This window comes from Mustela putorius, unplaced genomic scaffold (assembly GCF_011764305.1).
Source record: "Mustela putorius furo isolate JIRA1106 unplaced genomic scaffold, ASM1176430v1.1 tig00000174_pilon_pilon_pilon, whole genome shotgun sequence".
Lineage (NCBI taxonomy): Eukaryota > Metazoa > Chordata > Mammalia > Carnivora > Mustelidae > Mustela > Mustela putorius.
Window position 1 is genome coordinate 42,592,143 of NW_025421304.1, and position 26,360 is coordinate 42,618,502.

General features: G+C 59.8%; 1 protein-coding gene across 1 annotated transcript in view; it reads left to right on the forward strand.

The window, feature by feature from the left end:
- The first annotated feature begins 12,079 nt into the window (after window positions 1-12,079).
- JPH3 (junctophilin 3) overlaps window positions 12,080-26,360 on the forward strand; it is a 69,609-nt gene continuing 55,328 nt past the window's right edge. Inside the window, exon 1 of the mRNA XM_004753846.2 lies at window positions 12,080-12,921. Coding sequence (XP_004753903.1) covers window positions 12,540-12,921 — 382 coding nt within the window. The 5' untranslated portion in view covers window positions 12,080-12,539. The remainder of the gene's footprint in view (window positions 12,922-26,360) is intronic.

Consider the following 26,360-nt stretch of genomic DNA (forward strand, 5'->3'; position numbering starts at 1 on the left):
AAGGGCCCTCGGCGCACCGCACGGGGCTGGACCCCCACCGCCTGGCCTCGGTGCAGACAGCTGGACTCTCCAGTCCTCTCTGGGCGGGTTAGATTCGCAGGAATCGGCTGCCTAAATGGCCAGGCTGGGCAAGCGGCCAAAGACAGAGGTTCGGGCTCTGCGGGGTGGGCAGGAGCCGTGCCGGACGGAGGCCACCTGCCAAGAACCAGCCTACTGCAGCCTCTGCGGCCAGTGTAGCTGACCATTCACGCCCTGTCTGGGGCTGTGCTTTGCCGGACCCTCTGAGCGCCATCGCCGGGCTCCCTGGAGAGGGAACCCTGGGGATCCCTCCTGCTGGGGGGAGTGGGCATGCCGGGAGCTCGGGCCCCTCCCAGCCCGCTGCACCAGTGTCTCCTTTTTCCCGAGTCCGGGTGGTTCTGGTACTGTGGGAGGTTGAGCCACACTGTGCAAAGGGGGACTGTCCCGCGGTGGCAGCAGGCTTGCAGAAAGCATGTGCCCTCTGACCCAGCCCTTGCGCATTTTGGAATGTACTCAACGGCAGTGATCAGAGGCGCACACATGGGAACGTTTGATCCGGGGAGGAGGCGCTTACCGCCGATGTCCGGTTCCATCCTCTCAGCAGCCCTGGGCTGTGGCTCTCTGAGGCTCCTGAGTCGCCCAGCCGGGACCCGCAGGGTTAGGAGCTGAGGTCGGACACCGTTTGCCCGCTGTGTGGGTGACTTGTGTGTTCAGGCGGGGCAGGACCATGTGCCTCCCGTCCTGGGGGCTGGCCAGGTAGGATGCAGTCTGTACAGCCGGCGACTCCTCAGAAGGTGAAGCAGAGTCGTCGCGTGACCCAGCAATGTCATCCCTGGCTTTCACCACGAGAAGTCAAGACATCCAGGCACACCAAGGCTTGAACACGAACGTTCACCACAGCCTCATTCACGGGACCTCCAAGTGGAAACAATTAAAACGTCCACCAACGGAGGGACAGATGCGCACAATTGGGTCCGTCCACACGCTGGACGACGACTCAGACACCTGCTGTGGTGTGGATGAGCCACGAGGACGTCGTGTTCGGTGAAGGAAGACGGTCACAGAAGGCCCCTCTTGGATGGTTTTATTTGGTCCACAAATCCGTCACGATGGAAAGCAGAATCATGCCTTCCAGGGGCCGGGGCTGGGCGAGCCCTGAGCTATTCGCCAGAGTGATGGCGAATAGCTCAGGGCTTCTTTCTGGGGTGAAGAAAAGGCAAAATTACACTGCGGTGGGAGCTCACAACTTGATAATTGTACTGGAAACACTGATTTATACACTTTCCGTGTATGTGTTATACAGCATGAATTACGTCTCAATAATGCTGTTTTAAAAAATCCCTTCGGGGCGCCTGGGTGGCTCAGTGGGTTAAGCCTCTGCCTTCAGCTCAGGTGATGATCTCAGGGTCCTGGCATCGAGTCCCGCATCGGGCTCTCTGCTCGGCGGGAAGCCTGCCTCCCCTTCTCTCTGCCTGCCTCTCTGCCTACTTGTGATCTCTGTCAAATAAATAAATAAAATCTTTAAAAAAAACATCCTTTCACAAATGCCAGGAAACCCAGCTCGGAGCGGTATAAGCAGAAGGAATTTGTTAGTTTCTGTATGAGTGAGTGAGTAAATTCAAACATAGGCTGGCTTCAGGTCCTGCCTGATTCAGGAGCTAAAACAGGTCGTCAGCACCCGGGTGGAGACTCCCAACACCAGGGCTGAGAACCAGGGCGTGGTCTGAACACTTTGGCCTGTTGGGGGCAACAGGTCCTGAGCAGCCCTCTCTCTATCCACTGTAGGCTTGAGGTGGCTCAGGAGGCAGGCCCTGGAGAGGCAGAGATGAAGGACCTCCTGGCTGGCCTATAGGGAAGGCGAGGTCGGGGGACAGGCTGGAAGCGGGAAGAAGCTGTCCCCGCACCTGGTTACCTCTGAGTCACCCTCTGACGCTCGGCAAACGCCCGACCACCTTATTCACTCAGCCACCAGGACATCCGTTTACTGAGCACCTTCTGTGTCCGGACCCTGAGCGGGGATAGAGTGTGAATCCCGCAGCCTTGCTGTCTGTCCTTAATCATCCAGCAGAGAACGGTGCTGGGGAGGCAAGCCCGGACCGGACAGCGTGCTGGGTGCCAGGTCCCAGGGGCTTTGGGAGCAGCTGGCCTGGCCTTCGATGGGGTGGGCGTCGGGCCGGCCCCCTAGAAGAAGCAGTCACTAAGCTTGAGCCATTCAAGAGCACGGCAGGCAGGGGAGCAGGACCTGTGAGGGCGGAACCGGCCGGGGCAGGGCACGGAGGGGAGCACCAGGAGGCAGAGGGGTTGGCAGGCACCGGCCAGGGAGGCCTTGTCAACTGTCAAGGAGGCTGGACGTGATCCACAGGCCCGGGGGCTCTGATGAAAACTAGCGTTACTGAGATGCTGTGAAGGCACCTGGCCTGGCCTGCGTGGAACTAAGCTGGTCGGCACTGGCCAGGGCTCCGGTCCACGGCTGTGACTTCTGGATACATGTCCCCAACCTCTGAGCCTCTGCATGTCGGCTTGGACCCTCCGATACGCTCCCAACCTGGGGGAGCTCGGCCCCCTGCCCAGGGCCCTCATTCACCCTCCGTGACTTTGATCTTCCTCTTTGACGAAGGAGCAGATCCGGGAGCTTCCTGCCGCTGCGCCGCTCACTCGTCTTCCCGGGGATGGACAGATCGGCTACGCGGTAACGAAGAGGCCGGAGGAAGCCACTAGCTGCCTCCTCCTGAGGAGATGGAACCACACTTCTTAGCCTTGGGCAGCAGAGGAAAGGGACCCAGCTGGGAAGCGTCTCTCTAGATGTCTCTGTGTCCACGCGCCATCTGCTGACAGGGAGAGAGGCCTCGGTGACCTCCCCACTCCCCCGCCAGGAGTGCCGTGCCCCGCATGCCGTGCCAGTGATACCAGCCCGTGTCTTCTGAGGTCCAGATGCAGATCGGAAACAGCCACAGCTGAGTGTCTTACCGGCGCCTCCGGGTCCCCCTCTCACGTCCGTGACACGCTTCGATTCAGCAGATGTTGGGGGATGCCGACCGTCCACCCGCGTCTTCCTCCGCTCATTCATCTTCTACTCAAAATTCCACGGTCCCATTCCTAGTGCCAGACACTGTGCTGGGCGCTGGGCGGGGATGAGGGGAACCTGACAGGGGCCCGGCTGGCCGCATTCCCCCACCCTGTGTGAGGGGACGAGGCCGTGAATTAAAAGACAACTACGGGCAGAGGGACGTGCGCTGTAGCGGGGGGAGCACAGGGGCTGACAAAGCTCAGAGAAGAGGCACCCCCAGGCCCGCGGGTCCCAGGGAGGGAGGGTTATATAAGGGTTCCTGGGCGCGCGTCTCGGGATACACAGACAGTAGCCCCGAACTGGCAACCGTCCAGACGTCCAGTTACGGTGACCTGGGCGTCCATGCCACGGACACTGTGCAGTGAAGGGGACAGAGAGCCCGAGAGTCACGCAACCACGAGGACGAACCCCGAGCAGAGGGCTGGGCAGAAAAAGAACACGTATCGTCCAGATCCAGCCACATCGAGTCCGGCCGCTGAACTGCAGTGCGGGGGACACACGTTCGCGGCGGGGGCTCTAAGGAAAAACGGGGTGACGGCAGATTCAGATGGGCGGTTCCGTCTCGGGAGGGGAGACGGTTATGACCGCGAGGGGCACGCAGTGGGTTTTGGGATGTGAATAATGTCCGGCTCCTGGGCCTGGGTGCGTAACTGTCCATGGACATTTGCTATATAACCATTTGTTGAATTGCATGAATGCGGGGCTTGAGCACAGACAAGAGCTCATCTTCCCCACGGAGGGGACGTCTATGCTCTTGAGACAGAGGAACGTGGTTGGACACACGCTCATGCTCTGCTGTCAGCTGCCTTGGTTCACTTCCACGGGGGCACGTGACTTGACCTGTCTCAGCCTCAAATTTCCTCGTCTGTACAATGAGGACGAGAGTAGCAGCCTCGTGACGTTGTTTTAGGAAGAAATGTGATAGTGAATGTGAAGTGCTCAACACAGAGTCAGGCACAAAGATGTAACCAGCACCGGCCTCATAACCATTCTCACGGTCATCTTCGTCATCACCGCATCACGGTCATCATTGTCACCGTCATCACCAGCAGCGTCACCAGCATCACCATCCTCGTCGTCACCAGCATCACCATCCCCACCATCTTCATCATCTGCATCATCACCACCATCACCACCGTCACCACCGTCACCACAGTCTCTCTTTTGTTCTTTTGCTAATTCACCCGAATCGCTTCACATTATCTTCCTTTTCCGCTTCCTCCTCCTTCCTCTGCCTCTCTCTCTATCGTAATAATCTTCACTTAAAAATCGAGTGGCCAGCGAGAGTGCCCCTGGGGGCATAGATAGCTCTAGATCTTGACAAGTAAGGAAGAATAATTCTGCCTATTATTCTTCAAATGTCTCCCATTCTCACTTTCTTTTTTTTAATGATAACATTTTATATATTTATTCATTTGACACAGAGAGAGAGTGAGCACAAGCAGGGGGAGTGGAAGAAACAGGCTCCCGCAGAGCAGGGAGCCCGATGCGGGGCTCGATCCCAGGACCCTGGGATCATGACCTGAGTTGAAGGCAGAGGCTCAACCCCCTGAGCCACCCAGGAGCCCCTTCCATTCTCAATTTCAAATCATCTGTCCCATCAACAGAATATCCCAATTTTTGCCTCAGAATGTGCTTCCTCGACTTGTGCTAGAAAGGCCAATCATGTGTTCTTCCCACTGTCACAGAGAGGTCTCCGCTCTCTGACCATGACTGACGGTGAGGAATCAGTGCCTGACTCAAGCTGCCCCCAGTGGAGTCTCTCCTGGGAATTTTGATCAATAGAGTCCAGTTTATTGATGTTAGGGCTTGGACTGAGAGGTAGAGGAGAGAGCAGAGTGTGGCAGACAGTAGAGAACAGACACACAGAGACGGTGGACCAACAGGAGAGACAGGGGCCCAGAACGAGGGACCGACGTGGGTTCTGACTTCCTGATTCTCTTCCATCCAGAGCCTGCTTTCCCCTCCATCTTCAGGTTGGGAGAGGTCGCTATGTCTTCAACAGGCACCACATTCCCACCTGTGCAGGTCTATTAGTTGCAAAATATTCCTCTTCAAGGGCATTTCCCCCAACCTCCTTTTTCTTTCTTTCTTTTTTTTTTTAACTTGGATGGATTTATCTTTAAAGAAAACTCTACATTAGCCATCTAGATAGAAAATTAGCAGCATGTGGTACTTTCAGGAGACTGCAAATATAAATACTGCCGACAAGTGACAAGAACAGGTTTGCTCATACCTATTCAATTAAAATTAAGGAGTGAGCTACAAGTAAAAAAGAAGCCTAATTAAGTTAAAAGTGTTTCAGGACTGCAAATCACAATCACAAAGAAATACCACTACAATACACTAGACTGGCTAAAATTTACAATGCTGATATTATCAAGTGTTGGTGAGGACATGGAGCAACTGGAATGTTTACCCCCTGCAGGTTGCAGACTGACTTGACCACTTTCAAGAACTAAATACCCAGGGCACCTGGGTGGCTCAGTGGGTTAAGCCGCTGCCTTCGGCTCAGGTCATGATCTCAGAGTCCTGGGATTGAGCCCCGCTCTCTGCTCAGCGGGGAGCCTGCTTCCTCCTCTCTCTCTGCCTGCCTCTCTGCCTGCTTGTAATCTCTGTCTGTCAAATAAATAAATAAAATCTTTAAAAAAAAAAAAAAGAACTAAATACCCAAGTGCCCCAGGGCCTAGGAAGTTCACTCCTAGATGTATGCTCAAGAGATGGGTGTCTGCCAGAAGACACATACAAGGGTGCTCATGCCGGATTGTTCAAAATGACCTCCACCTGGGAAACAACACATGTGCTGATCAACAGGAAATGAGAGAAATAATTTGCAGTATATTCACACAGTGGAATACGACACAGCACTGAAAGGAACACACGAACCCCTCAGGTGAATCTGAGACGTGATGTTGAATGAACAGAGCAGACGCAGACGTACGTGTGCATGGGTGTGAGGCTCAAGGATAAGGCAGAACTAATCTATGCTGATGCAAGTCAGCGTGGCTGTCCCCTGTGGGGGTGCGTGGTGGGGAATATTGGTGAGAGGTCTGAAAGAGAAACTCTATCTTGCACCAGCTGGTGCTTCCGGGGCCACTGTGTTCGGTATGTGTGTGGGAAGGGCTCCGGTAAGAGCAGCGACAGGGCACACTTGCCGCTGTTACCGCTGTTGCTCCAGATGCCATGATTCCAGCTGCTGTGTGGGAGGGGACGCTGCCGGCCAGCACGTGGCCGTATGTCTGCTAGGCGCCCAGACTCTGGCTTCTGGGCAAGCCAGCTCGTCGGCCCTTGCCTCGGACTCCTTGTCTGCAGAGTGGTGGTCCCCCAGGGGCTGATGTGTCTTGGGGGAAGTAGGGATTTCGGGGCACTGAGCCCAGCTCGAAGCAAGCCCCCTGGCTGACCGTGGGGAGGATGGTCAGGGATCTGGGTTTCTGGCCCTCCAGGTGGAGGAGGCAGTTAGTTCAAATGGACTTGCAAAGTCAAGCTTGGAGATCTGACTCCTCGAGCATTTACTTGCTTCCCTTAGGGCGACTCATTCATCTGTTCCTGCCCCAGGTTCTTCATCTGTAACGTGGGGATAACAGCATCGCTTGGAGTCATTATGAGGAACAGATGAACTAACCACTGGCACCCCTCAGCTGTCCTGCTGGCCGCGGTTACCCCTGTGTTGTCTGGAACGGAGACAGGAGCGAGCCAGCTCCAGCACGAGGAGAAAACGCTCCCCGCAGGGTGGCTTATGTGGGATTTCAAAGCTCAGACCAGGTGTCTTAACCTTTCTCCTCGGCAGAGTTTCGACCCTGGAGCTGACCAGCTGCTCGTCAAGTACAAAGGATTCCCCTGTCTCCTGTCCCCATGGATCAGTCCCTGGGGATGGCCTCTCCAGGCCAGGGTCTGGCAGTCAGAGTCCCAGGAGGACATTCCCCTCAAAGTTCACCTGACCTTTTGAAGGACAAGCCCTGGAGCTGGCACTTGCGAGCTGTATGCGGCTTGGGGCCACTTGCTTTAGCTGCCTGAGCCTCAGCTTCCCCATCTTTAAGAAGGTAGAGATGGTTACAGTCTGCACCCCAAAGGGCCATGCCAAGACTTAGATGAAATGACATTCAAGGTCTGCACAGAGAAACTGGCCAACGACAGCCAGTGATCCTGACGGCCCCTGATTTTGCTCCCACCCAGGGCTGGCATCTTTTTCTACCTCTGGTTTGGGGAGAATCAAGAGCCCTTGCACAATCTCGAGGCACCCCCACGTTAACGGCCATCTTGTGTGGTACGGTTTACTTGTCCACGCACGTACGGCCGGGAGGAGCGTTAAAACCGGAGGATGAGCTGCGGTGGTTGGAAGAGGACAGGCGACACCTCCGGCAACCTTGGGGTGATCTTCATCCTTGGGAACGACCGCCCCCAGAGAGGGCGAGGAGCTGTAGCTGTGAGTTGCTGGGGTCTCGCGAGGCAATAGGGTCCCCCAAACTCCTTCCTCACCTTTGCCCCAGCCCTGGAAAGTAGGAATCAGCGTTGGTGACATTTTACAGAGGAGGAGAAAGGGACGTCGAGCCATCCTCATGAAGCATACGGTCTCTTCTGGTGGCTACTGCTCTGTACCAAGCCACCCCAAGACTTAGTGACTTAAACCAGGGTGTTACAGACGGAGCGTTGGTGTCCTTCAACCTCCAATGTGGCTGTATTTGGAGTAAGAAGTAATTAAGGCTCAATGAGGTCATAAGGGTGGGGTGCGGATCCCACTGGATTAGTGTCCTTTGAAGAAGAGTCGCCAGAGGGTTTTCTCATTCTCTCCCTTCCCACCCACCCTCAACCCCCTGCCACATGAGGTCACAGTGAGAAAGTGGCCATCTGCCAGCCAGGAGCACAGCTCTCCCCAGAACCTGACCCTATTGGCACTCTGAGCTCGATTTCCAACCTCCAGTATCGTAGAAATAAATTCCCAGGACGGGAAGCACTCAGTGTGTGGTGTTCTGTTTCAGCAGCCTGAACAGACTGACACGGGGCTTCGCGTGCTTTTTCTGTAAAGGGCAAGGTATTGAGTTGTTTATGGGCCACATGGTTTCCATGGAAACTCTTCAACCCAGACGCTGTTGTGTGAAAGCGACTGTAGCTGTGTGTACGTGGGCGGGCATGGCTGTGTTCCAGTCAAGCTTTGTCCCTAAAACAAGCATTTGGCCCCTGACCTAGTAGTTTGCATGACCTCTGCCTGGCTTCATAACATTTATTTGGTTCAGATACAGAAATTATGATGGATGAATGGATGAGAAAAATGCATGTGTATATAATGTCATGAAATATTATGAAGCCATACAAAAGGAAATCTCGTCATTTGCACCAGCATGGATGGACCTCGGGGACATTACGCTAAGTGAAATGAGTCAGACAGAGAAAAACAAACACCATACGATCTCGCCTATACGCGGAATCTAGAGAAAACAAAGCAAACTAAACTCACGGGTGCAGAGAACTGACCGATGGCTGCCAGAGGAGGTGGGCTGAATGTATGAAGCGGGGTCGAAAGGCACAAACTTCCCGCCGTAAAAGAAACAGATCACAGAGATCTAATGAACACTGCGGTGCCCATCTGAAAGTCGCCAAGTGCGTAGACCTGGAAAGTTCTCCCTGGAGGAGACACACCATGTGACAATGTGGGGTGACGGGTGTTGGCTAGACTTCCGGCTTGGTCACGTTGCAATGCACACACGGATCCCCTATGTTGCCCCCCGAAGCTCTGGCATTATAACGCCACTTTTACACGTTGAAACCATGACGAGACACAGGAGGAAAACTCTGTGGGTGGGGTCTCCGAGCGTCCGTGGGCACGTGCAGAAGCCGTGTGGCCATTTACGTGACCTTCAAAGTCACATTGCATCACCGGGGTGAGACGCAGCAGCAGGAGGCGTGTCCAAAACTCAGTAGCGGGTGGGGGGCGTCCCTCATCTGGGGCACCCAGGAGACTTTCTGCCACAGAGACCGGAAAATTTCTGGGCCACGGGGAGAGGGAGCAGGTGAGGGAGAGAGTGCCCGGGCGTGGAGGCCAGAGAGCTTGCCGCTGGGAGACCAGCCCGCTTGGACGGCTGTCCCGCTCTGGCCGTCTGTCGTCCCTTTGCCTTCCCTTCCGCCGGGCACTGCACAGAGGCAGCCCCCAGCTGGTCTTTTAGACAGGTGAGTACGGCAGCGCGGGTCACCTGAGGAGCGCCGATGAGGTCGCTAAGGTAGGGTTCCCGTCCCAGAGCCTGGTGCCCAGAGCCATGAAATTCTGCGTGGTGCTATGGCTTTTTGTTTTCCCTTCTGGTTTCTGTTTCGAAATTGCTGGGGGTGGGTCCTGTGTTTGTCGACCTACAGAGTTTCCTCCAAAATGAAATCAAAACCACCCGCCATCCATGACGGGAGAATGATTTCCAGACGGGACAAAACGAACGCCTCTAATGACTGCATTTCAGAGACTGAAGTCCGTCAGGGCTGAAGCCAGCATGACCAGGACCATGTGTGGGAGAGGAGGGAGGGGGGCTGGGGGAGGTGGGGGCACAGGTCCCTCGGAATTGCCGGGGGAAGGGTGTGTATCAGCAGAGGTGGAAGGTGCTGACCAGAAATTGCTTGAAGCCTCAAGTCCTCATTTTCCAACAAGATCTTGGTTGTGATCCACTGCTGGGTGAGGAAAGGCTGCTGAATCAGCAAAAAGCCTGGATGGGGAGTAAAATGGAAGAAATTCCGTGCAGAGTGTAAAGGCAACAGCGATTTTATGTCAGGGAGGTTTGGGGGGAGCAGGCCGACAGTCGGGAGTCCCACGTAGGAATCCACGACCTTCGAGGAGGGGCTGGACTCCTGATAACACCACTGTTTCCCCTTCTCCCGTGCCTCCCATGCCCCAGACGCCAGCTCCTTGAATCCCCAGGGCAATTCGTGGGAACTAGTATCTGCCCGTTTTACCGATGAGAAAACTGAGCTCAGAGGTAGTAAGTGACGGCCCAAACCGCACAGCTGGCCCGCTCCGGAGGCAGAGCACGAGCCGGAAGCTGGTGAAGAAGAGCGGGTCTGTGCGCACATTCACAATATGCAATTTTTCCTTTACACCGGACAGCCCCAAGACAGTACTTCCTACAGATAAACAAAAGGAAAAAAATGGAAACATAGTAGGAAGTCTGATAATTCCTAGGCGCAGCCAGGAGGACGCCGAGAGCCAGGAGGACACAGCACTGCGGGGCGAGAAGGAAACTGCTCTCAGCTCTGTAAACTCCCAGATCAGATCTGCTTGACCCAGCAATTCTACCCCTAGGCCACACTCCCTAAATATGCCTTCACAGATGGGGTAGGGTGGGGGGTAGGGTGGTAACTGCTCTCCAGCAGGTGGAGGTTTAGGGAGGGAGGGGTCTTTGGAGCCCCAAGCAAGAGAGAAAGTTGAGCTTGAACTCTGGGACTCCTGGAGGGGCTGGTTTTCCCGGGAGAGCCTGTTCAGCCAAAGATGGGATCGGTCTTCCCATCTTTGGGAAGCAGGAGAAGGTGTGAGCTTCCGGTTAATTGGGGTTAAATGTCAGGCTGTCTACCTGGCTTGCAATTCCTGTCTCCCTGACCGCGGAGTCCCAGGCTGGCCCTGCAATCAGCCGCGACCCTGCGCAGTCTCGCCCCTCCCCCTGCAGCACGGGCCGTTCGGGGAGAGCTGAGAACCAGGCTCCTGTCTGCGGATTTATGGCCCAGGAAATGCATTTTAAATTGGTCCCAGGATACTTGGATCCAGGAACCAGACATCATCACTTGGGGGGTGGGGTAGGGGGAGTATATGGAGAAAGACCTAGTAACGCCCTGGTGACCATCCCACTTTGCTCCTCCAAAGCGCAACCGCTCCCGGAGTTGGGGGCTACCTGTTGGTCAGGGCGCAGGGAAGGGATGGCATTTGGGTATCTTTATGCCAGGACATGTACATGAGGCCGGACTTCCTATTGATTTATGGGGAGGGGACATTCACCAACTACATGTTTTCTGGGGCGGTTGTCCCCCTTCCTTCAGCATGTGGAGCCAAAGCTGCCCATAAGGAAGACGGATGGATTATTTGTCTTAGGGAAAACCACCTGTGGTCTGCCAAGAGCCTCTCCAGTCCAGCCAGGGACAGGTGTCGCAGACAGGAGCCAGGAGCCAGGGGCGAGGCGCAGGGTGGGAGAGAGAGGTGCCCCGAACGCCCGGGGCCTGCTCTGCCAGGCTTCACCTCGAGGCTCGCTCCCGGGAGGGGGAGGAGAGCGCCTTGGGTGCTGGGCGCCTTCCCGTTACGCAGTTCCTGTCCCTTTAAATCCAAGTCCCGGGAAAGGGGGGGCTGGGGCGACCTGTCTGGACCCCTATTTCCAGGCCTGCCCCATTGAGGGGGGAGCCCGGCGAGGGGAGCGCCGGCCGAGGGGTGCGGGAGGGCGGGCGCCCGGGGTCCCCGCCGCCGTCCTGCGCCCTCCGGCCCGGCGGGGCAGCGCCCCTCTCCAGACTGCCCGCGCGCCCGGGGCAGGGGGCCGGCTCAGGCGCGCGCGGGTCGAGGTGGGGCGGGCGTGCGGGAAGCCCGTGCGGGGGCGAGCGGGTGGGAGTCGCGCACGCAGAGGACCGGGTCGGGGGCGGGTGGGGCGGTGCGCGAGCGGAGGGTCGGGTCGGGGGCGCGCAGGGGGACGCGCGAGGCCGGGGCCCGGGTCGGGGGCGCGCGGGCGCTGGCGGGGAGCGGATCGGGGAGGGGGGCGCGGGCGGGGCGCGGGTCGGGGGCGCGCGGGTCGGGGGCGCGGGTGGGGTGCGGGCGCGCGCCGCGCCGGCCCGAGCGCGCGAGCCGGGCCCCGAGCGCACGCCGCCGCCGCCGCCGCCGCCGCCCGCCCGCCCGCCCCGCCGCATTGCTGCTGCCGCCGCCGCCCGGCCCGGCCCGCGGCCCCCAATATGGTGCAGCCGCCCGCGCCGCCGCCCGTGCCGCCGCCGCCCGCGGGCCCCGCCGCCGCCCTCGGGCGCCCGCAGCGCGGCAGCCGCAGGTGGGGGGCTGCGCCCCGGGCCTGAGCCGGCCGCCGTCCCCGCCCCGGCCTGCGCGGCCAAGCCCGGCGGGCTCGCCTCCGAGGGGCACTTGCCGCTGAGGTGGAGCGTTTGCACCAGACGCTCCTGCTCCTGCCCCCTCCCTCCCCCTCCCCTCCCCTCCCCCTCCCTCCTCCCCTCCGGTCCTGTCTCCAGCGGGAGCGCGAGACGCTGGTCAGGCTCCGCGGCGCAGCTCGGAACGAATAATCGCCCCCGGTTGACTTGGATTCCGCCGGAGCCGCGCCGCGGCCGCCGCCGCCCGGGACCCGCTCGCCGTGTTTTTCGCTTTCTCCATTCTTCCTTAAAAAAAAAAAAAAAAAAAGGCAAAACCAAACCAGCCAGCCAGCCAACCAAGAACCCGGTTTGTTGATCGCCTTGGTTTTTTTTTTTTTTTTTTTTTTCACCGTTTGCGGGATTTGCAAACCGAGTTACATGCATGTCCAGTGGGGGTAGGTTTAATTTTGACGACGGAGGGTCCTACTGTGGCGGCTGGGCCGACGGCAAGGCGCACGGCCATGGCGTCTGCACCGGCCCCAAGGGCCAGGGCGAATACACCGGCTCGTGGAGCCACGGCTTCGAGGTGCTGGGCGTCTACACCTGGCCCAGCGGCAACACGTACCAGGGCACTTGGGCGCAGGGCAAGCGCCACGGCATCGGCCTGGAGAGCAAGGGGAAGTGGGTGTACAAGGGCGAGTGGACGCACGGATTCAAGGGGCGCTACGGGGTGCGGGAGTGCACGGGCAACGGGGCCAAGTACGAAGGCACCTGGAGCAACGGGCTGCAGGACGGCTACGGCACGGAGACCTACTCCGATGGAGGTAGGTGCCGCCGCGGGCGGGCTGGGCGCGGGCGGGGGAGCCGGCTTCTCTTGCCTCTTCTGTTTACCTCTGGGGAAGTTGAGCTTCTCCCTTCAGTGGGGCCCTGTGCACCTGGAGCATCTCCTGGGGCTTCCTGGAAGCCATAGTTGCCCTGGCTACAGGTTGCCCCACTGCCTGGTGGGGGACAGCACCCCCGTACCAGCTGAAGGGTGTTGGGGGCTTTCCAGGCACAGAACCAGGCCCAGAACCACAGGGCTGAGACCAGAGACTGTTAGTGCATGAGCCGAGCGCAGGCCAGAGACCTGCTGGAAAGGCCAGACTGGGCCCTGCGCCCAGGGCCTCATCTGGGACCCACCAAGGGCAGAGGGGAGCAGGGAGACGGCCCCTTGCCCTTGTTGGTAGAGCTCCGTGGTGCCAGGCCGCCAGGAGTCAGGCCCCAGCTCTGTTCCTTGTTTTGCTGCCGTGCCGAAAGGCCTCCCTTAGTCCTGATCAACCCAAGCCAATGGAAAGGGAGCGATTGGGAGAGGGACACAAACCCAGAGCAACACAACACGGCAATAAACTTCTAGGTGGTTGGACGCGGCTAGCACAGCCAGAGAGGCTGCTGGAGGGAGGGGAGGCCCATCTGTTAGCGAGAGCCCAGGAATCTTGCCTTCCAGTGGCTGAATCATTTTCACGGTAGTTCAGGGAATGCTCTGTGCCTCCGTTCCAGCCGCCACATCCAGGGCTGAGCCTGTCCGCCTGCCCTGGCTGCAAGATGGGTTCTGTGCACAGAGCCCTGGCCGGCTGTGCAGCTTCCCCCTTGTCCCGGACACGCCAGTGTCCGAGGCGTGGAGTGTTTACTGTTCCTGGAAGCTAGACCCCAAACAAGCCGGCTCTCCAGATGCCCCCTTCCCCCATCCGGGAGCTTATCCCCAGAGTGGCTCCGTGCTTCCCTCTGGGTAATTTCTCAGGCATGGATGCCTGGGGAAGGCGTGGGGCACGGAACTGACTCGTGTGCTTCTGCCGGGCATGGAAATCGTGAACGTACGTGTGGTCTTCTCCCTGCCTGCCGCCTTAGCGTCTCATGAAGCAGGCACCGAACACCTGCTCCCCGGCCACATCCAGGACTGACGGAGGGCTGGAGAGTAATTATTATTTTGGCTTATGCAACCGAGAGGCAGGGTTCATTACTACTCAAAGGGGAGGAGGCGTGGGGGGGGCAGTTAATTATATAATGCTCCTGCCTGTCAAAGCCGTGCCCAGCCTCGTCCCAGGCGGCCTCTTCTGTGCTCTCGTTGTTTTCATGGAGCAGGTTGGAGAGCATCCGTGACCCTGGGGCGCAGGGGCTGGACTGAGCAGACAGCCCTCTCTGGGTTTCAGGCCGTGTGTGCGTGCAGGAGTGTGTGCGCGCGCGCGGCGAGGCTCGGGCAGCAGATGTGGGTGGCCGAGGTGGGTGGCTCAGCAGCCGGGCGCTCCCAGCTGGGCTTTTTGGGAGCCTAGGGGTAGTTGTCCCCCTGGGGGCTCTGGCCGTGCGACTCTGAGGATCTGTCTCTCCAGAGGTGTTCCCAGCTGTGCCTGAGCCAGGAAAGCAGCTTTGCGGCCTCCTGTGGGAGCCTGAGGAGAGGAGCCAGGCCCTGTCTCTGTGGATCTCCCCAGAATAGCTAAGAGTGCGAGCTAGCCCTCCAGGCTGCCCACTTTCCCCGAACATCTTGGGCGGCCTGCAGAAATCCGTCCTTCATTCAACAGATACTGCTATGGGCAGGTGCTCTGGGCTCTGGAAACCAGCGGTGAGCAGAGCAGACAGAAGTCCTGGTCCTCAGCTTCATTTCAGAGGGAAGGGTAGTAATCTCCTCTGTGCTCACTGGGGGAAGACAGGCTCTGATTCGGCAGCTGCCCATGAGTTTAGGGTCTGATGCTTCCTGACGTGGATCAGTGTTCTTGGGTCTCTGTCTCCCATCCAAGTGGCTGCATAGGGTTCTGCTCCCTAAAGCTCCTCACTTAGGTCCTCCCATGGTGCGGGCGGGGGTCAGGTCCAGTGTGCAGAGGAGGCCGGAGCCCCCAGCCTGTAGTGGCAGAGTCCTGGTGGGAACGTTGGTTTGTCCCGAGTGCAGCCCCGATTTCCCACATCACAGCACCTGTAGGCCAGCCAGGTAGCAGGGCGCCCGGGCCGGCGGCTCCCTCTTGGTTGGCCACGTGGCATGACGGAAAATTGGGATGATCAGACCAGACATCTGGTCAGAAAGGGGCCACCTTTCTGCAGCATGGTCCATGCTTCTCACCAGGAAGGAAGTGACTTGCCCTCCAGCAGCGCATCAGGCAAGCAGAGCCCAAGGGGGGTGTTGCGGCGTGGGTCTGGCTGCCTTCTCCCCGGTTGGCGGGTGGGCGTGGCACCTCATGCCCAGGAAGGGCAGGCGGAGCCTTAACGAGTTCGTCGTCCTGACTCCAGTCCGACTTTTCCTTTGCACGAGGGATGGGAACATGGGGCCGACATCAGCACAGCTCCTGAACTCCAGCCCAGCTCCCACTGCTGACTTTGGGAAACAGCGATTTTCATGAATAATGCACAAACGGCAAATGTATCCGACATTTGGCTGGAATTGGAATGGACTCCATTTCAACTGGGGCCCCTTCTGCCAACCCCTCCTCCTCCGGGGTTCATCCTCCCGCAAGTGCAAGGCAGGCGTTTTCTACCGAAGTGAGCCAAGTGATTTCCACAGTTGGTCGGTCTGCCGGGGGACCCCTTGGAGATGGTGAGGCCCTTGGGATGTGGGGCGGGTGGAGCACATGCTGTAGTTGCAACTGTTCTGCTGTGTGACCTTGGGCAAGTTCCTCAACATCTCTGAGCTTTTGTCTCGTGGTGCCTACAAAGGGCTGATAAGATCCGTAAAGTAAGTGGAGATTGATTGAGGTGTGTGCACGGCTGTGCTGGGCTTACAGTAAGCTCTTGTGGCCACGTATCGCTCTAATGCTCTCACACGACACCTGGAGCGAGTGCCACTTATCATGGTCATGGCTGAACCAATAGCCAGGTGTGGTCGCGGTCATAATGATGCTAAAGGGCAACGTTAAATGCTGAACGCGTGCCGGACGTGGGGCGAGTGTTTGCATGCATTCTAGCCGTAATTCCTCTGCGGGGTTGGTTTCCTCCTTCCCTCCTGTCCCACACTGGGCAGCAGAGGCTCGGAGAGGGCAGACGGCTCAGCTGGTGGGTTGTTGGGCAGCACCAGGATTCGCGCTCAGGACAGTGATTCCAGAACCCCTGCTTTTGTGTGGCACATGTTCTCAAACTCCCTTGTGCAAAACTACCTCCTCGTTCCTTCCTCTTCCTCCGCACCCCGCTTCCCCTCCGGGTGCAGCAGCCTGGAGCTGTCGGCAGAGGCACAGCTGAGCTCCCAGGTGTCTCCTCCGTCCCGCCCGGGTGCGCGCGTCCCCTTCTGCGTGCGCCGGAGCCCTGAGCTCGGCCAGACAGGTAAACAGTTCCTCCTGTGGCCATGTCTGCAGGACCCCCTGGGACCAGCGTTCCCCCCACGAATAAACCCTCCCACAGCCTGAGAGATGTGAGTCATCTCACACACCAGGCCTCCCCCCTCAAATGCAGATTCCGTTCACTGGCCCAGATCCCTCGGCCCACACAAATCACACACGCCCACAGTTAAAATTCCAGGCCCTCTGCGCCTGTGCGCACACACACGCACAATACACCTGTCACCCAGAGATGTTTCCACCCCGTCCCCCAAAACACAGCCACGTGTACCCTCCAGATCCCTCCCAGTGCGCCTGCTCCCCAGAAGCAGGAATCCCTGGGAAGGGAGAGCGCCAGCCTTCCAGGAGGGCTCAGGTTGCAGAGGGGCAGTGATGCGTTGTTTCCACTTTAAACAGGAGTTTATACCCTCCGTGCCCCTGTTGCTGGGGAAGCAGCCCTCATCCAAACAAAATAAAGGGCCAGGGGGCTTATTTTTGATACCAGACCGTGAATATGCGAAAACAAACTTAAAAAAAAGAAAGAAATCCAAATGCCCAGGTTAGGAAGGAAGGAAGCAGGTTCACGGACACGGGCCCCGGGCGACGTAGGCCCCTGGGGATTCGTTTCAGAAACAAAAGCAGCTCTCAGCCGCCAGAGATAAAAGCCTGTCCTCACAGATTCTGGTTCAGCCACTTTGGCAGGGGAAGAGGCTCCGGTTGCTGAAAGGAAGAAAAAGCACAGAACTAGTTCTGTGTCGCCAATAATAGCTGAGACAGAGTGTTACCGCACGCGCCCCTCACCCAACACAGCCCTGGAGCGAAGTGGGTGCTTTAGATCAGGAGCCCCACCGCACGCTGGTGAGGAGGGTCAGCACCCTCCGGAAATAGCCCCGCCGCCGCCGCGGAGTTCGCGAGAAGCCCTGGCTGACGGCGACAGTCCTCCCAGCTGACCGAGGGAAGAGGGGGCACGGCCCAGAAGACAGAGAGTGCCGGTGGCTGCTGGGGGAAAGCCAGGAAGCTCTGCTGCTGTTCCTGGAGGCTCACTGGCCTCTTCGCTTTCCCCCAGGCCTGCACCACTCCACAGTCAAGTGGCCGTGGTCTCTGAGCTGACAGGGTCGCCAGCCCAGCGTCACAGTGACAAAAGACGTGTGGGTCCGTGGGATCTCGAGGGGACGATGTTTGTTTGGACTTCCCACCGTGGTCACCCCTCTTAGATCAGCCACTGCCCCAGTTTAGGGTCTCCTGCCTCCTGCGGGGCACACGGTAGGTGGGTGAGCGCCGCCCTGGGTCCTGGCTTTGCCTCCGACTGGCTCTGTGCGTCCCACCAGGGGTTCTCTTGGACTCTCTGTGTCTTCCTTTAGGACAGAGGAGCGGCGGGTCCCTTCAGCACCGTGGAGAGCGCCACACCCCCGGCTGGCTCCGCTTCCTTCTCTCGGGACAACCCCTTGCAGCCAAGACCTTCCTGGCCAGTGACCCCCACCTGGCTCTGACCCATCCAGTACCCTCGGCCATGAGAAGTTTTTCTGTCCCTGCCCGTCTCAGGTTGGGTGCGCCTCTGTGCTCGCGGGGCGTGCAGGGGCTCTGCCGAGGCTGGCGAGGGAATGACGCTGCCTGTGACAGCCAATGAGAGGCCACCTTCCTCCTCACGTCAGAACCCGTGGGTTCCTCCTCTAGACCTACCCGTGGCTGCTGGCCACACGTGGCCTTTCCAATTTGAATCTGAATGAATTTCGAGGAAATAAAACATAGATAATCAGAGTTTGCCTCTCACTAGCCGTATTTCAGGGGCTCGATGGCCACATGGGACGCATGGACGGTGTAGAGATAGAACACGTCCCCCATCACAGAAGGCTCTGCTGGAGCGTGAGCCTCTTGTGGGGAGGCACGGGTCTGTGCCGGTCCCTGCCGGGCGTGCAGGGCCTGTGGTGGCGCCGGCATGCTGTTTGCGGAATAAACCAAGGCCGCGCCTCCCCACCATCTCGCCGCATGTCGCCTCACGGCAAGCCCCTGCAGCGGGCATGGGGAGCTAAAAGAGCTTTCCCTGAGACTGTCCTGCAGTGGGGCCAGCCTCGCTCCCTCTTCTCTGACAGCGTCGCCGTGACAGGTCCCCAGTGGGTTTCACTTTGCTCCTGGCTCCGTCCTTACTCATAAGACGCTCTGCCATCGTTCCCGTGAGCGAGGTGGATGGCATAGAACAAAGGGGACCTGTTCCGACCGTGTGCTGACGTCCCGAGCGCGCGGTGCCGTTGTGGCCAGAGGACGCGGCGGGAGCACTGTGGAAAGCGTTCGCGGCAAAGCGCTGGGAAGAAGCCGAAAAACAAGCGGCCGTTCCTCTACCGGCTTTGTAACTCTCTTTGCTCTTACGGCTGCTCTGGTGTGACTAGTCCAGTCGCCGAGATGCATTTCCTGAACCCTCTGCTAGGCTGGAAGGGGAAAGCCACAGAGCCCAGGGCGGCCTTTAGGAAGTCGACCTGGGGTTCCTTCCTTCCTTCATCCATTGAGGCGGCTGTCCCAGAACCCTAGAGACGGAGGCTTCTGACCAGCTGTGTGTGTCTCTCCTAGCTCCGGGGGCTGGGAAATTCGAGATCAAGGGGCGGGCAGGTTGGTGTTTGGTGAGGGCCTGTTTCTGGGGTGCAGACTGCCAGCCTCCCTGTGTCCTCACGTGGGGAAAAGGGCCGGAGGAGCCCTCGGGGTCCCCTTTATCGGGCACGAATCCCATGCCTAGGGCCCGACGCTCACAGACATTCAGTTGCTCGCACGAGGAATACGGTAGGTAGTGAGCAGCGATGTCGAAGACACGAGATGACGTGACTTCTACCAAAAAGTCTGGAAGTGTAACTAAAATGTGTAAAATAACCAAGGGGTTTCTCACGCCAGAGTTTGGGGACTCTGGGGGAACCACCGCAGGGGAGGGAGGGGTCTGAGAAAGGAAGGGGGTTGCGTGTGTCCCTGAGAGCCACAGAAGGGCATCCCAGGGGAGGGGGACCACTGGGCTCAGGCTAAACCATGGCGGGTTGGGGTCTAGGCTCTGAGACTGGGGTGCTGACTCTGCAGGAGGCGTGTCCTCGTAACGGAGTCATAATACTCTTTCCGTGGGCTGGCCCCCACCTTCCTGGGTGTCCGGAGGTCTCCCTGGTGCTCCTGGAGGCCTCGGGAAGGACCCAGGGTCCTCTGTGCTCCTGGGGGAGCAGGGGTTGGGCAGGATGCTGGCCCCCACTGTCGTTCCTCGAGGTCAGTGCTTTGCAAACTTGACTGTGCGTCAGAATTGCCTGGAAGGTGCCGAAAGCACATTTGCTGGTCTCTCCCTTGAGTTTCTGGCCTGAGATCCTGCCTGATAATGTGCATTTCCAACACGTTTCAGTTGGCGCCACTGCGGCTGGCCTGGGGACCCCCCCTCTAGAAGCATGGCTCTGGGCTGGGGCTTCTTTTTTCTTTTTTTTCAAATTCGGTTAATTAACACAGGCTGTTTTATTAGTTTGAGTTAGTTTCGTGACTCATCAGCTGCGTGGAAGGTCCAGTGCTCATGCGTCCCGCGCCCTCCTGAGTGCCCATCCCCCCACCCCCCACCTGCCCTCGGTTAGTTTCCTGGAGTTAAGAGTCTCCTATTCCTGGAGTTAAGAGTCTCTTATGATTTCCTCTTATTTTTCCCTCCCTTCCCCTGTGTTCGTCTGTCTTGTCTCTTAAATTGCACACATGAGTGAGAGCATGAGGATTGACTTCGCGCAGCATAATAGCCTCTAGTTCCAACCACGTCCTTGCAAATGGCAAGATTTCTTCCTTTCTGATGGCTGAGTGGTTTTCCATGGTCTATATGGGCCACATCTTCTTGAGCCATCCGTCTGCTGATGGACATCTGGGCTCTTTGCACAGTTTGGCTGCTGTGGACATCGCTGCTGTAAACACTGGGGTGCACGTGCCCCTTCGGGTCACTGTGTTTGTATCCTTTGGGTTCAGTATCTTGTAGCACAATTGCTGGGCCGTAGGGTAGTTCTATTTTCAACTTTCTAAGGAACCTCCGTACTGTCTTCCAGAGTGGCTATAAGGCTGGTGCTTCCTTTTTTTTTTTTTTTTAAAGATTTTATTTATATCTTTGAGAGAGAGCGCGAGAAAGCATGAGAGGGAAGGAGGTCAGAGGGAGAAGCAGACTCCCCATGGAGCCGGGAACCCGACGGGACTCGATCCCGGGACTCTGGGATCATGACCTGAGCAGAAGGCAGTCGTCCAACAAACTGAGCCACCCGGGCGCCCAAGTGTGGGGCTTCTTAACGCCAGCGGTACAGCAGAGCCACTGAGGCTGGTTCCCCGGGGAGACCGTTAGACGTGCAGAATCCCAGCAGCGTGCCCTCAGCCCCAGCCCAGGGGCCTCCAGGGCCGGAAGCCCACGTTTGCGAGATGTCCGGGTGGCTCGAATGGAGGACCTAGTGCACTAGTCCCAACCTCGGCAGCCCGTGGAGTCGTCTGGCTGCGTTGGGAAATGCTGATGCCCGGGTCCCACCCGGAGACGCTGACTGAGCTGGTCCGGGTGCAGCCTGGGCATCGGGATTCTTCAGCAACTGTCCCGGTGATCCTGATGTAGAGCTGAGGCGGAGGGCGACTCTCCGGGGGCGTCGCTGGGAGACTGGCTCGGAAGACACGGCTGGAAGGCAGGGCGGCCCCTGACCCGGGTCCCCGATACAAGCCGACGGGGCTGAGCCGCTGCTCTGGACGGTTCTTCAAACGCCGAGTCTGGGGGCTCCTGGAGGAGGTGCTGGGCTTCATTTAGAGTCCAGCAGCCTTGCAGATTCCCCAGCACGTGCCGATGCCCGGCAGGGAGAGCTGCTGTGTGCGCGGCGCCTCTGCCTCTGCCTCCGCCTTCCTTACAGGGCGCCGGCCCCCGGGTTTACGCCCCACCAAGATCCAGAGCAGCCTCTCGGGATCCCACAAGGCCTGTGTCTGTGTGAGGGCCCTGGGGTCAGGACGAGGACACGACCGCGTGCGAACGAATGTCTGCCTCGTTCCGGGTTCTGGCCGGCGCGCTTTGCCGTGGACCTTGTTCCTTTGGGTCCTTAAAGCTGTGCTTCGGGGAGGCCCGCTCTCCCACGTCTGAGGCTTGTGCTCACAGCCTGGGGCGGCTTGGTGAGGCCACGGGGCTGCTGGGCTGTGGGGCCGGCCTAGTGCCGTCTGCAGCACCTGGGGGGGGGGCAGGGGCTCCGCCTGGTGGACACTGGTCTTGGCCACCCCCTTGCTGTACAGTTGAGGCAGCAGAGGACCAGGGAGGTGCCCAGGTCTGGTAGTAACGGAGGCAGGGGAGGGGGGCCTGGCCTCCCGAAGCCGGGCTTTCCGTAGCAGTGCGTAAACTCATGGTTTCTTCCAGGCTCCTCCGAGAGTGTAGGGGAGCCGCGGGTCCTCTCCCAGGAATATGCAGGTTCCTGCACACGTGAGACATTTTGTGGGTACCTGTGGGTGTTCACAGACTCCCCAAGACTTGTCCGTGGACCCCAGGATAGGAACCGTCCCATTCTCCACGGCGGCCCAGGCTCGCGGTGCGCAGCAAGTGGGAAACGAGAGGAGGCGGGAGCCAGCGGCCTCCTACAGCCCGTGCGTCCGGAGCAAGGGCCCCGCCTTGCCTTCCTCCTCTGCCATGAACGCAGCCCTCCCCGCGTCGAGGCCCCAGGGCCCTCAGCTGCTCCCACAGGACTCCCCGGTCTGCCCCCCCAGACCACATTTGACCCTCAAAACTTCTTCATCCTCGTGCTCCCCACCAGTCCAGCAACACTCGAGCCTCAGCGAGCATCTGGCCAGGAGCTGGGAGCTGCCGGTGCCTTCTTCCGCTCCGTCGGCCTGGGCGGAAGGCAGGTCTCCCCCATTCTGGAGGGGAAAACTGAGGCCCGTGTTCTGCTCGTGGTCTTCTCCTGACCTCCCACCGTGGGCTTGCGGGACAGGCTCCCCAGGGAATCTAGCAGAGGGCACGCCTCCGGGGCTGTCTGGGGCAGGGACCCTGGGGCTCACACCTGAGAAGCCCTTGTCCCTTCCTGTTGGCCTCTGCCTCAGGTGAGGACCATTAAGGGGAAAAGAGACCCCTTCAGAGACCCCCGAAGGCGGCAGAGGGGTGGTCTCACTGTAGGGAGCCCGGGAGGGATTTCCTGTGGGGAGAGTTTCAAGTCCTAAGGGAGGCTCGGGCAGGGGCCTCCATGGGAGGCACACACTGCAGACCAGTGCCGGCTCTCTCGGAGGCTGGTAGCAGACGCCAAGGTGAGGGGCTGTGAGCTGGTGCCCTGCTGCCCCCCTGGGGGCCGTGCACGACATTTCTGTGCCCCCCCGACCCGCCCCGCTGTTTGCTTGCTTCCTGGTGAGTTCAAAGGCCCGGCTGTCTGTGGCTTGCTCTGGGGAGCAAAGGCAAGAGCTGGATGCTTTTCGATGAGGCTAGTGTGGGGAGACCGGACCCTCGGAGGCTCCGAGCCCTCTGGGCACACCTGCTCCTGGGAGGGTCCCTTCAAGGTGGATTGGAGGCTGGGGAGGGGGGCGGTGGTGTGCGTGGCAGAGACTGGTGGTCCCTCCCTGGGACCCGCAGCGGCGCGGAGAGCAGGAGAAAGGGCGCGCGGAGGCCCCGAGGAGGCCGGAGCCGGTGTGGCTCGTTAGAGGCCAGAGGGTGAGCTCGAGGGGGTGGGGGTCTGAGCGCAGCGTCCCGGCCCCCGGAGGGCAGGCACAGAAGGATTCAAGCGCGGCAGCCTCGTCGGCTGGTGTTCGTGTTCTTGTGATTGAGTTTGAATTCCGAGCTGCTTGTAGACTCACCCGCGGTGGTGACACACGCGGAGGCCTCCCTGTGCCCTCCAGGCAGTCTCCCCGCAGGAAGCCCTGACGTAAGGACCGCACGGGCTGCGGCGGGGCTGTCCACGGAGACACAGAGCGTGCCATCAGCGGGGAGCCCCAGCCGCCCTGCCCAGCCACGCGCGCTCGCTCCCCTCCCCCACACCCGCTCCGCTGCTCTTCCTCCTGGCGCTCTCTCATTTCCAGAATGTTCTATCCATGGGATCGTACGGGGTGCCACCTTTCGGGACGGGCTTTTTTCGCTCCCTCTGGTTCTCTGGAGAGCCACCCAGGTCGCGTGTGCTTCCACACTCCGTCCCTTTTTCCTGCTGCAGACCAGGGTCCTGCGGTGTGCGTGTGCATGGACCGCGGCTTGTGTGACCACGTGCCATCAAAGACCACGAGCCGTCGAGAGGCCGCGATGAGTCCCACCCCTGCAGACTTGCACGGAGAGGCCGTTAGGTGAACGTGAGCCTTCGTGTCCCTGGGAGACACGCCGAGGAGCGTGGCTGTTGGACCGTTGCCGTGTGTGTGTGTGTTTGGGTCATCACGTTGGTTGTTGGGTGGGGATGGAATTGGGGGCCAGGGTGGAAGCTGGGGACCCCTGGGAGGGCGCTGCTGTCGGGGGAGGGGAGATGATGGCCCGGGTCTGGGCGGGGGCAGTGCTTCGGGGAGACACAGCGCCCTGAGGGTTGGCGGTGGGCTGCGCAGGCGGGCGGAGCCGGGACAGCCAGCTCCCAGGTCAGGGCCGACCTCCTGTTTCAGAGGGGGCTCCGAGGGCGGGGCGGTGTGCGGTGGGAGAGCCTGGAGGGTGAGGGTGGAGTGCGCAGAGAGAAGGCGGCTCTGATCCAGGTGGGGGCACCGTCCACGGGGAGGCGGCACGAAGTCGGGAGGGCCCAGACTGAAGGGAAGAAGCTCCAGGACTCAGAATTGGGGGGGAGAGGGAGGGTGACCGGGCGGTGGACGTAGTCAGGCAGGCGGAGGGGAGGGCGCTCCTGGGGTTGGGGGCAGGGAAGACAGCAGAGACAAAGACGGCCCGGGATTCAGCCCCGGGTCCCCCCTTCTCGTCCGGGAGGCCTCCTGACCATCCCTGCACGCCACGAGGCCAGGAGCAGGCGGCTGTGCCCTTTCGAAGACGAGGAAGCCACGGTTGGGGGACGCGGGGACCTGCCCACGCCCCTTGGACAGCAGCAAGGGAATTGCACGACATAGGTCCCGAGCCCCGCGGGAGGGTCCCGCAGGCAAAGGTTTCTGCGCGTCCCCTGGTCGCCCCCTTGGGCTTCCTGTCCCGGACAGGTGGTTCCGTGTCGCGCCGGCACCAGGAGGGGACAGACAGTCGTGCAGTGACATGGATTTGCTATCATCCTTGTGCAGGTACAAGTGACCGGTCACAAAGGTTGCCTGCAGAAGTATACACTTCAGCGGTGTCTAGTCTGTCACCCCCTAATTTTAGAACATTTTTCTCCCCTGAGAAAGAGACCCCGCCTGCGCTGAGTCCCGCCCTGGGCCACCCTGACCTGCTTTCTGTCTCGGGAGCGGCTGGGCCTGGACACTTGGTGTGGACGGGCGTCTCCCTGAGGACTGGCCAGGCCGGTCTGTCCACGTGTCCGTGGGCCGCGCGCATGTCTTTGGAGACGTATCTGTTCAGATCCTTGCCCACTTTAAAGTTGGGTTATTTGATTTTCTGTCGTTGAGTTGTCAATTTTTAAAAAATACATTGTAAACAGTGACTTGATGTCCAGCGCTTGACCCCTCCACCGGGATCCCGTGTGGCCGCTGCCTGCCCCAGGGCACAGTGGATTCCTTGAAATAAGCTCGATGCCTTTGTCTTGCCCCAGAACACCGAGCGTGGCATCAGGCACACAGTAGGGCTTCAGCTGATGTTGACTTGACGGACGCAGGACCACCGCCCACGGGCGAGGCGGTCGGGATGCTGTGCGGGCCGTGCCGTGGGGGCTCGGAGGGGTCTGCTTCCCCCGCCGGGGAGAACAGCCGCGGTGTCTGCCCACGGGTGTTTAGTGAGCGCTGACTGTGTGCCTGGCCATGAGCCGGCCCCGGCACGAGGGGACCGTGCCCGTACATGTGTTACATGACTCCCCGTTCCTGCTGACGGGATGGAAGGAACGGGGCCGGGGAGACAGGAGAGACAGCAGGTGTGAGACAGCCTGCGGGGGAAGGGCTTTCCCCCGGAGATGGTGGGGAGAGGTGGGCAGGTTGGGGGGGTCCCCGGTGCTCCAGGAGGAGGGTTTGTAAGCGTGCGCGGGCCGAGGAGCACGGGGAGCCAGCGTGGCTGTGTCCTGCAGCCCCGTGTCGAGGCTTTGGGCCGTCCCTGGCCATGGAGGCTGCAGCCTAACCCTTTGGGTCTGCCCAGAGCCCAAACCCTGGAAACCTGTAAACCCTCTGGGGACGGAGGGCCTGGCCTGGTTGCTCTCCTGCATGCCACGCCACCCGGACAGCGTGGGGCCGAGCGGCTGTGTCTGCGGGGCAGGGCTCCGTCTGGAGGAAGTGAGCTGTGGATCCCCGAGAGAGTGCGGCAGGAAGACAGCGGAGGTCAAGGTTTCCTTGGGGCTGGACGCGGCCCTGGAGACCGTGGCCACGAAGTGTCCACCAGCGCGGAGTGTCCTGTCAGCCGGAGGCCGGGGCTGGGGCGAGAGGCGGGCAGGAGTGCGCCGGTCGGGGGTGCGGCGGACGTTAGCGGACAGACGGGGAGGAGGAAGGGAAGGCAGGAGAGACCAGGAGAGGGGGAGAGAGACAGAGATGGGGAGAGAGACAGAGATGGGGAGACAGAGACAGAGATGGGGAGAGAGACAGAGATGGGGAGACAGAGACAGAGATGGGGAGAGAGACAGAGACAGAGATGGGGAGAGAGACAGAGATGGGGAGAGAGACCGAGAGGCCGCAGGGGTCAGCACCGGGGCTTCCAAGTGCCCTCCTGCGCCGCTGCCCCTCAGGAGGGCCGGCAGACCCCTGCCTGCAGGCCTTCCCCTCCACCCACGGTGGCCGGAGGAGCTCCTGTAGAAACATCCAGAACCCCCTCGGGGGTGTCGAGGCCCTCCAGCCGGGGCACCCAGGAGTGCGTCCGCCCTGAGGTGGGAAGGTCTGGTTTATTCCTCGATGCAGGAATTCCTGCGGGAACCCTGGAGGGGGGAGGCGTCTAGCCTGTGGTGGGGCCGGATTTTGCAGGGGTGGATCGGTGCGGGTCTGAGCGT